Raw genomic sequence first — 12,895 nt, forward strand, 5'->3', positions numbered from 1 at the left:
GGAGACATGTCAACCAAGACAGCCCCACAACATCCAGAGCCTTTTAAAACTCCCGGCGCATCTCATCCACTCTCAGGGCCTTGCCGCCGAGTAGCTTTTTGACCACCTCATTGACTTTAATCCCAGAGATAAGAGAATCCGTCTGAGAAGGTGGAGTTGATGAGGTCTTCAAAGTATTCAGCACACCGATTCACAACATCCCGAGTCGAGGTCAGCAGCGCCCCATCCCCATTATACACTGTTGATTTCGCAATGCTTCCTCCTCCTGAGACTTCGGGTGGTCGACCAAATTTGCCTCGGAGACGACCAGAGCCCCGTGCCGCTTGGCCACCCGGTACCCGTCAGCTGCCTCCAAAGTCCCGTGGGCCAAAAAGGGCCGATAGGACTCCTTTTTCCACCTCCCTTCCAGCATCCCCTACTGCCGATGTCCACCAGTGGGTTCAGGGATTGCCGCAATGACAGGCTCCGACCACCTTGCGGCTGCAGCTCCGGTCTGCCGCCTCAGCAATAGAAGAACATGGTCCACTCGGACTCGATATCCCACCGCACTTCCCGGGCATGAGAAAAGTTCTGTCGTAGGTGGGAATTGAAACTCCTAATAGGGGACTCCGCCAGGCGTTCCCAGCAGACCCTCACGAAACGGAGCCATCGGAGACAACTCACCACCTGTTGGTGATCGGTTTACCGCTCCGCCACCAATGTTCCCTCTAATTTTTCGTTGGTCTGAGCAGAAAGTCAACCTCCCTGAGCGCACTGAGTACCAGTGTGAGCGACATCATCGGTACTCGGATGATTCGCCTAAAGACGTTTCGCCGCCGGACGTTTGACAGACGGGCAGGTCGCCGAATGAACGTTCGGCGGAACGTCCATTCGGCGACCTGTCCGTCTGTCAAACGTCCGTCGGCGAAACATCTTTAGGCGAATCATCCGGTCACGACATCATCATTGCTCGCTATGGGCACACCAGTATCACACCTGCCACAAGCAGGTGCATGTCAATGTTCCCTCTAATTTTTCATGTAAAACATGCTGTAAAACACGAAAAACATAAGTGGACAGAGCTACTGCCACTGGCTGCCGCTTAAACGGCGCCATCATGGGGAAAGGGGTAAAAAAAATAAAAATAAAAAAAATAAATAAAAAATCCGATTTTTTTTACTGCGCGCCATATGATTGCTGCTGCGCAGAGAAGACGAGAGTAGTGCGCAATTGCGCACGCACGCAGATTAGAGGGAACACTGTCCGCCACTCCCTTAACCGAGTGTCCAAGACATGTGGCCCAAGCATCGATCGTCGAGCTGCGGCCTAGGGTGTCCTGGTGCTAAGTGCACATATGGATACCATTGTGCTTGACCATGTTCATCATTGTCATTCTACGACAAGTGCAGAAATCCAACAATAGAACACCACTCGGATTCCGATCAGGGGGCCGTTCTTCCCAATCAATCCCTTCCAGGTCTCACTGTCATTGTCCACGTGAGCATTGAAGTCCCCCAGCAGAACGAGGGAGTCCCCCGATGAAGCACTCTCCAGCACCCCCTCCAAGGACTCCAAAAAGGTGGGTACGTTGAACTGCTGTTTGGTGCTTACGCACAAACAACAATTAGATCCCATCCCCCACTCGAAGACGGAGGGATGCTCCCTTCTCGTCCACCGGAGTAAACTCCAACATACAGGCACCGAGCCGGGGGGCAACAAGTCCACACCCGCTCGGTGCCTCTCACCGTTAGCAATAGTTCTGCTTCTAAATTTTTATTAGCGGTCAATATATTGTATCCTCTTCGAGTTTTACCAGATAAACCGTCTACATAAAGAATTTTGCATTACTCAGAGGTTTGATATTTCATCATTTGGAAGTGCGTCTTGTGCAAAATAGAGCTAATTTCCAAATTTCCTCGAATTTGTTTTAGAAATGGGGCCCACATTCCCTAAGTAATTTGTAACCTATGCGGCACCACATTTTGTCAAACCGAAACGCAACAAACAATCTGTTTCTTAGTTGAGGTTTTGGAGCTCTGAGAATTGTCAATTTCCCGTTTTTTAAGATTGTCCTTACCGATCGTTACATTTGTACTCTAACATTTAAACCATGTACCGTATTTTCACGACTATATGGCGCACCGCATTTGAAGGCGCAGTCTCCGTAACGAGTACTATTTCTGTATTTGACACACACACAAGACGCACCGCACCAATACACGCAGCCAGGCATGGCAAAACATACACCAGCTTAAACATACACCAGCTTAAACATACACCAGCTTAAACATACACCAGCTTAAACATATGGACACGCGCTAAAAACACGTTTTTAAAAAGGCAACGGAAGCAAAACTGAGTTCGGTTGTACTTTATTTAGCCGTTTTACTATGTACTCACGTTTTTTGATCAATCATCACCCACAAATCCATCAAAGTCCTCATTTTCTGTGTCCGAATTGAACAATTGTCCAAATGATTCATCAAAAACGCCGGGTTCCCTCTCTTTGTTGTCAGAGTCACTCACATTGCCATGTGGCTCGACAGAAATGATGCCGGCTTTGGCAAAAGCTCGAACAACAGTGCAAGCAGACACGTTAGTCTAAGCGGCCACAATCCATTCGCAAATAGTGGGGTAACTAGCCTATCATCCATTGTTCCCCTGCCGCTCGCAACTTTGCTTTGAACGCCCGGTTGATGCCGATGTCCAGCGGTTGGAGTTCTTTAGTTAAGCCTCCGGGAATGACGGCAAACTCAGAGTTCATTTTCGTGACTTGGTTTTTCACTGCTGATGTGAGATGAGCATGTATAGAGTCGCAAATCAAGATTGACGGCGAGCCGTGAAAAAAGCCATATGGTCTCTTAACATACACCTCACGTAGCCATTCTCTCATTTTCTCCTCGTCCATCCAGCCCTTTTGGTTTCCCTTCACAATGATGCCGGCTGGAAACTTTTCTTTCGGCAGCGTCTTTCGCTTAAAAATCACCATAGGTGGTAGTTTCTGTCCATTAGCATGGCAACCAAGAACGATAGCAAAAGCCGACTTCTCGTGCCCCGTTGTTCGTATCGCTACCGTGCTGGTCGGAAGAATTGAAAATTGAACATTTTCAAGGAGGTCCGTCTTGATGCTTTCGCTTTATGAAACGGCACCATCTATCCATTAGAGCGAGGACAACTGTGAAGAAGGGTCTTCTCCACAGTGTGGTTCACCGGAATGTTGAAAGTCAGCGGTACCTCGTCCATGTTCGTTATGTGGTTAGGCTGTATAAGTTTGTCGGTAATCTTCTTGGTGCACTAGGTGCGGAAAACGGCTAGCCTTTCAATGTAGTCCGCTGGAAGTTGCTGTGCCACTGTTGTCCTCGCTCTAATGGATAGATGGTGCCGTTTCATAAAGCGAAAGCCCCAAGACGGACCTCCTTGAAAATGTTCACTTTTCAATTCTTCCGCTAGCGTTTTTGCCCTCAGTCGAATGGTGACGGTGGATACGTTTCTCCCAGCTGCTCTTAGATCAAGAATCCACCGCTCCAGTTGATCTTCCAAGTCAGGCCACCTCGACTTGTTTCCACGGAAACTCATCTTCCTCTTATTGACTTGGCGAAGCTCGTTCTCCTGCTTTCTCCAATTGCGAACCATAGATTCATTGATGTTAAATTCCCTCGTGGCTGCTCTATTACCATGTTCCACTGCATAATCGATGGCTTGAAGCTTGAACTGAGCTTTGTAAGCGTGCCTCTTTGTATTATTCATTTTCGGGGGGCCTTAGAAACCAAACCGAAATTGTTTTGCAATAAAGCACATGCCCACACTATATACTGGTACCTGGTAGGGGCGTGGCTTTAGCGTCTTCTCACATACACCCCCTCCGCAAGCCTTACCCCACCCACGTCCGCCTTCTCTCTATATAAAAGGCGTGTCGGCCAGAAGTGCCCTCAGTCAGGATTTGGAGCTCGGAGCATACACACGGTGCCCTGTCTATTTTGGAGAAAATTTAAGACTTTTTAGTGTACCTTATGGTCGTGAAAATCTGGTAATTGTAAGATCTAAACCTAAGTTCTCTCAATTTGCCTTCAAAGCTCTAGAAAGTAACCTCATCTAGTTAACATCAATTGTTCCTTGCTTATGCAATCCGTAAATAGTTATCAGTATGATGCATGACAAAGCATATTCCACCCGCCCAGGAAAGAACAGGGAATGTCTTCCGTGCACTGAAAACACTCCATGTCACCCCAGGCCTCGGGAAATTATGCTTATTCTAAAATCCATTACCACATTTTTTCGCATGTAAGTCCAAAATTCTTCATACGACTGTAGATGTACTGGGAAGGTCAGAAGGAGCCCATATTGTGTTGTTTGTAGGTAGAGAAAATCAATGACAGGGTACCGCAAGAGGAACTGTGGTACTTCATGAGGACATCTGGAGTAGCAGAGTAGTATGTCAGAGTAGTTCAGGACTTGTATGACAGTTGTACTATAATAGTAAAGTATGCAGTAGGAGTGACACAAGACTTTGGTGTTGAGGTGAGATTACACCATGGGTTAGCTCTAACTCCTGTTTTTATTTAGGCATGGTGATGGCTAGACTGACAAATGAGGTGAGACTAGAAGCTCCTTGTAATATGAGGTTTGCAGATGATATTGTGTTCTGCAGTTAAACCAGGGATCAGGTAGAGGCTCTTGTAGAAAAATGAGGAATCAAGGGGAACAAGAAGAACACAGAATAAACAGATGTGTAAAGGAGAACATCCCAGGCAGAACAGTGAAGATAAAACATGGCTGTAAAGAAGGTAGGGGACATCAAGTCGTTAGGGTACGGGCTGGTGGAGAATGTGGAAATAAAGTGAACAATTGAATTGAATGCCTTTATTGTCATTATACAACTGCAATGAGATTTAAAGCTTCACCATGAAGTGCACACATTAATAAGTAGTCATACAAAGATTCATCTCATCTCATTTTCTGAACCGCTTAATCCTCATTAGGGTCGTGGGGGGTGCTGGAGCCCATCCCTGCTGACTTTGGGTGAGTCAGGGGACACCCTGAATTGGTGGCCAGCCAATCGCAGGGCACAAGGAACAAACAACCATTCCCGCTCACACTCATAACTAAGGACAATTTAGAGTGTCCAATCAGGCTACCGTGCATGTCTTTGGAATGTGGGAGGAAACCCGAGTACCCGAAAAAAACCCATGCAGGCCCGGAGAGAACATGCAAACTCCACACAGGTGCACCGACCTGGATTTTTTTGTTTTTTGTTGATGTTATGTTTTGTATGTGTTTTAGGTAAAAATGAAGCCAAAATGAACGACTAATTACTCTGAATATTTTACGACAACTTTACTTTTTTAACTACATAAAACGTGTTCAAGTGTTTAATTAAATAAGGGTTCTGAGTATGAAACAAAAAATCTCAATAAAAAAATGTGCCAAATCATGTTTTTTTTAAGTGCTGCTGTTTAAGATTTTTCTCTGTAAGTAAAGCGCTGATATAAATTGTCAATTACTCATAAATTCTTTGAACAAAAATGTACCAGTTTTTATTTAACAAAGAATGTAGCACCACCAATTTAAAAAAGATTATTATATGAACACTGATTATAAACTTTACACATTACAACTAATGCACCTGCAAAAACTTTCTTGCAACTATATGAGGTCATTAGACTACATGATGACTAATTCATAGTTTATTCAAACAGAAAACTTAGAATTTCCACATTTTGATTAATGGCAGATTTGAAGCAACAATTTTGTTGCATACTGCCACCTACTGTAAAAATGATTAATCGCAGATTGGAAGCAACAATTAGTAGATACTGCCATCTACTGTACAAGAGTGTCACACCCAACCTTCATTTTCACCCGCAAAATATTTTACGACAATAATCGATATTTGAAATTAGTTCAGGATGTGTAAAAAAAAAACTCCCATACTTAAATGTTGTCGCACACCGGCCTTTGAAATTTACTGGACTGTAAATGTTTTTACTAGCACCATATTTTATCTTATATCCTGACCATTTGTCCTTAACTTTCAGGAGCGTCATCCTGGGGATATTAAGAACTACAATGAGTGTATCCGTCATGAAACTATGAGAGTTGCTGTGTGTGACATGTTGGAAGGCAAAATTCCCTGTCCTGAAGCCTTGTGGCAAGACTTTACTTTCCCTTCTCTTTTGTGCTTCCTTGCTATGCTCTTGTCATTTTACAATCTGACCCTTGCATGTCGATGTGTTTATTTTAAGGAGTGTGATGGAGAAGTCCTTTCTACAATACTATGATTTTTATGAAGGAATTTGCAAAGAGAGGCTGCATCTACAAGGACAGAAATTGAAGGTGAAAACTTATTCATTAAACGATGTCTCAATATAAGAAGTCATTTCATTAAGAAATACTTAAAAGTGAGTCTAGATTTACTGACAGTTAAGGCACACATGAATCACCTGCTTCTACAAGCCAAGCCCACATTTTCACAGAATAGGCATACATTAAAAGAAGGCTGAGACATTAATTCATTCATTTTCCATACTGCTTATCCTCAAAAGGGTCACGGGAAGTTCCGGAGGCATTTCCCATCAGACTGCGGCCACCAGGTGGGGGACACCCTGAATTGGTCCCCAACCAATAGCTGGGCAAAGGAGATAGACAATGCTCACACTCATATCTAGGGGTAATTTAGAGTGGTCAACCAGCCTGTGTGCGGTCGATTGGTCGCCGGTCTTTTGGTCACCGTCTTTTGGTCGCCATCTTCTGGTCGCCGGTCTTTTGGTCGCAGTCTTTTGGTCGCCCCGACCGCGACAACGGGCGACCAAAAGACTGGCGACCAAAAGACCGACGACCAAAAGACCGGCGACAAGACAAGGTAAAACAACACGGTCCACGCATCAATAAAAGCCAACAATGGCCATGAGCAGTTTCATTGAGCCGACGTGTGAGTGTATGAGTTTGTATGTACATGTGTTTCCCTTTAAGAAGCTAAGTCAGTCAGGGTCTTAAATAGTTCTCCAACAAAAAACAATAAAAGTCTGGGAAATTTGGAGCTTTTCTTTAGCCTAATAATTACTAGGGCATTAAGTATGACTAAATAGTAATTTGCGGTTTGTATTTAGGGAATTTGAGCAACGGTTTAAATGGTAATTATCACTTCCCTTCCGGGCGATCAAAAGATCGGCGACCAATCGACCGTGTACCAACCCGCCAACCACGCATGTTTTTAGGATATGGGAGGAAACCAGAGTACTCTGACAAAACCCATGCAAGCATGGGGAGCGCATGCAAACTCCGCACAGGAAGGTCCAGACCTAGGATTGAACCCTCGAAGTCAGAACATTGAGGGTGACGTGCTAACCACTCGTCCACCGGGTCCCCCCACATTAGGTCTCTGTTTCTAAAAGGACAACCATGGACGGTCAGGATGATTCTACAGTCGTACCTCTAATTACAAAATTAATTGGTTCCAGAACTTTTTTCGTATCTTGAATATTTCGTAAGTAGAGCAGTACTTTATATGTAAATTCTGTAATTCGTTCCATGGTCCTCAGAAAAATACCAACTAAACCCTTTAACAATGATCAAAGTCTCCCACTTTTGTTTGACATATGTAAGAAACATAAAAAAAAAAGAAAATGATATTAAAATCCTTTATTCATGTGTTAAAATGAATAACAAGCATGCAAAAAATGTGCAGTGGCCCAGTACAGTAAAGAGGAAGCTAATGCTAGCACATGAACACATGCACATAAACACACCTCTAAACAACTTCAAACTTCGAATTCAAAACGACTTAGCATTAAATAGAACTGCAAAGGACTAACAGTCTTTCCATCTCGTCGTTCAGTACAGAGAAGCTATGCCAAGGAATCGTCTCTTTTAATGCTTCATTCTGCTTCAATAGCGTAGCGATCCTCGGTGATGGGTTACAGCCAGTCATATTGTCTTGCAATATCAGTCAACCACACGTCACTTTCTTATCGTCTGTTTTTTGATGAATAACAGGGCCCATTTATTCACTTCATTCGCACCAATAATTTTAAATAGAGAACGGTGAAGACAAACCGCGGACAGGAGAGTTGTTGTTCTAAAAGGCACTAACCGGAAGTAAAACTGGCCACAATAATATTACAAGGACATTTTAAAAATAAATTAACAAATACAGGAAATACATTTACGTTCAGGGGGATTTCGTACCTTGGATATTTTTTTTGTATGTTGGGCCATATCAATGGGTTTCGGAACCTGAACATTTCGTATCAAAAGGCATTTGTAAGTAGAGGTACGACTACTCCGTTTGGTTTATTTTTTACATGGCGGTCAAATTTGGCAAAAAAAAATAGTTTTAGTAAAATGTTAAGTTAGCACACGAACACATGCACATAAACACATCTAAACAAATTCAAATTATGAATTCAAAATAACTTAGCCATAAATAGAACTCCAAAGGTGTAACACTCTCTCCTTCTCGTCGTTCAGTACAGAGAGGCCCTGCCAAGTAGTCGTTGCTTTTAATACTTCCTTTTGCTTCAATAGCGTAGCAATGCTAAAAGGTGGGTTACTGCTGGATATCCTTGCAAAATCAGTCACTCGCACAGCACTTTCTTATCTTCTGTTTTTCCTCGCTGAATAACAGGGTCCGCTTATTAATTTCATTCGCACCAATAATTTTAAATAAAGAACACTGACGATAAATAGCGGTCAAAAGAGATGTGTTGTGAGGCTCAATGCCAACCTCTCGACCGACTATCGCTAAGCAAATCTATTTTAAAATTACGAAAGGAAATGGCATTCTTCCTAAAACCATGATATGTTTGTGGGTGTGTTTGCGTGTGCTTGTGTGTGTATTACGGAATAAATAAACTGTAGCCTGATTGTCGTATAAACCAGTTTTTCCCAACAATTTTTGAGAAGTCACACACTTTTTGCAGTTTTTGCATTGCAAAGATTTCAAGGCACACCACGATCTGCAAATCATCTCATTTAAAACTGTCACCTATAGCTACCAAATAAAGTCATTCTCATCAAAGTTTTATCAACAGGAATCAAAGAAACAAAAAAAGTATTTCAATATCTAATTTTCTACACCACCCTTATGTCGTCAAAAGTTGAAGTCCATGGACCCCAAAACAACTTCCAGTTCAAGTGATGTTTCTTCCAAGATTACTTCAATCTTTTAATATTACCGGAAAAAGCAATTTTGTGGTCAACGTTACGTCACCAAATGTTGAAACCGGGAAACCAAACAAGTTCCAGTTCACGTTACTTTATAAATAAGCAACAAAATGACTTGTCTTGTCATATGATTTGAATCTTGAAAAATTACAATACAGTAATCTCTCGAATATCATTGTTAATGTGGACCAGACATGGCCAAAATAATAAAATAACCACAAAGTAGGATCACCCCCATTATTACTACCACAATACATGTTTTTGCGCCTTTACTGAAATGCAAGTACACAAGTACAATTATCAAGAAGTGACTCATCTCTCATCTCATTTTCACTCACATGCATAATCATTATTAAAAGTCAAACCAGGTTCATAAACTCATTACTAAAAGTCAAAACCGCAATGAGAACTGAAGCAGCAGGAAGCCTCTTTGAGCGTCCATGAAGAAGATTTATGACGAAGGTGGAGTGCTCACTTCAGGTCACTCTCCCGCGCCGCATCTCTTTGTTTAGACTAAAGAAGGCATACAACATCAAATCTTATACTTCATTGTAAGCAAGCATCATAAAGTATGATTTGTGGGGAAAAAGCCTTATATTATCAAAACAAGTGCGATTTATAGTGTAAAAAAGGTTTTACTTAGTTATTTTTCCAGTTAGATAAACCGTTCAAGTCAAGCCAAATGTACAGACGCTCCCCTACTTACGAACATTCAACTTACGAACAACGGTACATACGAACATGTCTGCAAATTGCGTTTAAGTCCAAAAATGTTCGCAAGTCCAATTTTGTATTTCGCGACTTTTTCGGAGTAGTACTTCTTTCCGCCGCTAATACCGACGCCTGGCGCTGTGAGCGCTCAGCTCACCCAGCATCTACCTTCTTCTTCGTTGCAATGCGGAAGTGCGTGAATGTATCTCCAGTGTGCAAAGAACCTTTTTCATTTGTATCATTAAATATCTCATGCATCCAATATTGAATATGGTTGGTAAAAAGCTAAAGGCTTCTATTGAGGGAGTTGCAAGGAAGAGGCAAGCCATTTCATTTGAAACGAGTGGCAATAATAACGAAGCTTGATGCGCGTGAGAGTGGTGAGCGTTTCACGGGCATTGAATCGTTCGACCGTCAGTACCATTTATAAACAGAAAGATAGAGCAGCAGGACCCAAATATTGAACGTTGCCCCAAAGTTTGCAAATCAATTGAATGATGCCATACAGTGCTACTGCATCATTTATGATGAAAAAAAGAAGAAAACTGTGCAATCGTCATTAGGTCGCTTCTTTTGGCCAGTTTCTAATACATAAATCTCTCTCTCTCTCTCTACAGTACTGTACGTATTCTCTCCATTGTATTAAATTTTTTTTTTTCAGTACAAACCAATGCGTGTTACTTATACAAGCCTTAAACATACAAATGCACTTATAAAAACCTTCAATATACTTATATCGGCCTTAAACATAAATTATAATACAAAATATAGCACTGAATCAACTTACAAACAAATTCAACTTATGAACAATCGCTCGGAACCAATTGCGTTCGTAAGTAGGGGAGCGTCTGTATTTAATTCCTCCATCTTCCACACTGCCTATCCTTGTAAGAGTTGTGGGGGTTGCCGCAACCTATCCCACCTGACTTAGGGCGAAAGGCAAACTACACTCTAGACTGGTTGCCAGTCAGCCGAATGACATGGAGACAAACGACCATTCACACTCACAATCATACTGCTACCTGCAGAAATCGAGCCTGCGCCTAAGTCAGGTGAGCTAACCACTACACAGACGGTGCCAAATGTATTTATAACCCTAAATTATCGATTACACCTCTGTAAGAACAGAAGAATATATAAAATATATAATATATATAAATACAGAAAAACAAAATTGTCATTTATACCTGTTAATTGTTTGAGATATTTCGCATGATACGAACGTCACAACGTAGAGTTTTTTAATTGAATGCTTTTATCGTCATTATGCAAGTACAGACGCTCCCCTACTTACGAACGCAATTGGTTCCGAGCGATTGTTCATAAGTTGAATTTTTTTGTAAGTTGATTCAGTGCTATATTTTGTATTATAATTTATGTTTAAGGCCGATATAAGTATATTGAAGGTTTTTATAAGTGCATTTGTATGTTTAAGGCTTGTATAAGTAACACGCATTGGTTTGTACTGAAAAAAAACATTTAATAAAATGGAGAGAATACGTACAGTACTGTAGAGAGAGAGAGAGAGATTTATGTATTAGAAACTGGCCAAAAGAAGCGACCTAATGACGATTGCACAGTTTTCTTCTTTTTTTCATCATAAATGATGCAGTAGCACTGTATGGCATCATTCAATTGATTTGCAAACTTTGGGGCAACGTTCAATATTTGGGTCCTGCTGCTCTATCTTTCTGTTTATAAATGGTACTGACGGTCGAACGATTCAATGCCCGTGAAACGCTCACCACTCTCACGCGCATCAAGCTTCGTTATTATTGCCACTCGTTTCAAATGAAATGGCTTGCCTCTTCCTTGCAACTCCCTCAATAGAAGCCTTTAGCTTTTTACCAACCATATTCAATATTGGATGCATGAGATATTTAATGATACAAATGAAAAAGGTTCTTTGCACACTGGAGATACATTCACGCACTTCCGCATTGCAACGAAGAAGAAGGTAGATGCTGGGTGAGCTGAGCGCTCACAGCGCCAGGCGTCGGTATTAGCGGCGGAAAGAAGTACTACGAAAAAGTCGCGAAATACAAAATTGGACTTGCGAACATTTTTGGACTTAAACGCAATTTGCAGACATGTTCGTATGTACCGTTGTTCGTAAGTTGAATGTTCGTAAGTAGGGGAGCGTCTGTATAATGAGTTTTCAGCGTGACCGGACGTTTCGTCGAAAGACGTTTGGTCCCCAGATGTTTGGTCCCCGGACGTTTGGTCGACCGGACGTTTCGTCGTCGCGGGATTCGCGCGCTCGCCCCGCCCCCGGATTCGTGTGTGTAAATTTTTTTTCAACCTCGGCCCGCGGGCCATATACGGCCCATTAGGCTTTTTAATCCGGCCCGCCGCCGGCGTTGTCATTATAGTAAAAATCAAGGACCTCATTCATTTCCCTTTGCCCTGCAATACCGCTCATCACTCTCAATTTAAAGACTGCTCTCTTTCGTTGAATAATAATATGTTCTTAATGTTGAAAGTAAATTTGAAAATAAATTTTCACCTTCAATTTTGTCTTTTTTATTGTATTTCAATCCCCAGGTTTGATAAATTACATTGCGTGCCCAAATGCTGTCAAATTTTAGTATCCATTCTGGCCCCCAAGTCAAAAAGTTTGCCCACCCCTGGTTTAGACAAACTTGCCTCTTTTATACTACCGTAATTACTCGAATATAACACGCAGGTTTTTGCAAAATAATTAATTCCAATAGTTGGGGGTGCGTGTTGTAATCAAAAACTAATTTTTTTTTTTTTTTTTTTTGTCTTGTTACATGGCCCTTAGCCTGGTGCTTTTTCTTGCCAAATAAATTGAATTGAAATTGAATTGAATAAAATAAATTACAAATTTTCGATCGAAAAAAGCATTGTCAAACTCACTTTGACGCACGGATTTTACGTCATCTCGTAGAGCCGACGCACGGATTTTACGTCATCTCGTGAAGCCGAGACCACCACTGCCCCCCTCTAGCCTCGTACCCGTCTCAGTTCACCCTCTCTCAGTTCAGTGTTATAATCAATAACTAAAATAAATTACAAATTT

At 41.9% G+C, this 12,895-nt stretch overlaps 1 protein-coding gene across 8 annotated transcripts in view; it reads left to right on the top strand.

Moving 5' to 3' along the window:
- ube2z (ubiquitin-conjugating enzyme E2Z) overlaps positions 1–12,895 on the top strand; it is a 92,642-nt gene that overhangs the window by 63,585 nt on the left and 16,162 nt on the right. For 6 of the 8 annotated variants that reach the window (XM_077618503.1, XM_077618505.1, XM_077618504.1 and 3 more), the window contains 2 exons: positions 6,015–6,127; positions 6,222–6,312. In XM_077618503.1, the coding sequence (XP_077474629.1) occupies positions 6,015–6,127; positions 6,222–6,312 (204 nt within the window). Of the gene's footprint in view, positions 1–6,014; positions 6,128–6,221; positions 6,313–6,521; positions 8,853–12,895 lie in introns of those variants that run through there. The other 2 variants (XM_077618507.1, XM_077618509.1) reach the window with 2 other exon arrangements.

This window comes from Stigmatopora argus, chromosome 14 (assembly GCF_051989625.1).
Source record: "Stigmatopora argus isolate UIUO_Sarg chromosome 14, RoL_Sarg_1.0, whole genome shotgun sequence".
Lineage (NCBI taxonomy): Eukaryota > Metazoa > Chordata > Actinopteri > Syngnathiformes > Syngnathidae > Stigmatopora > Stigmatopora argus.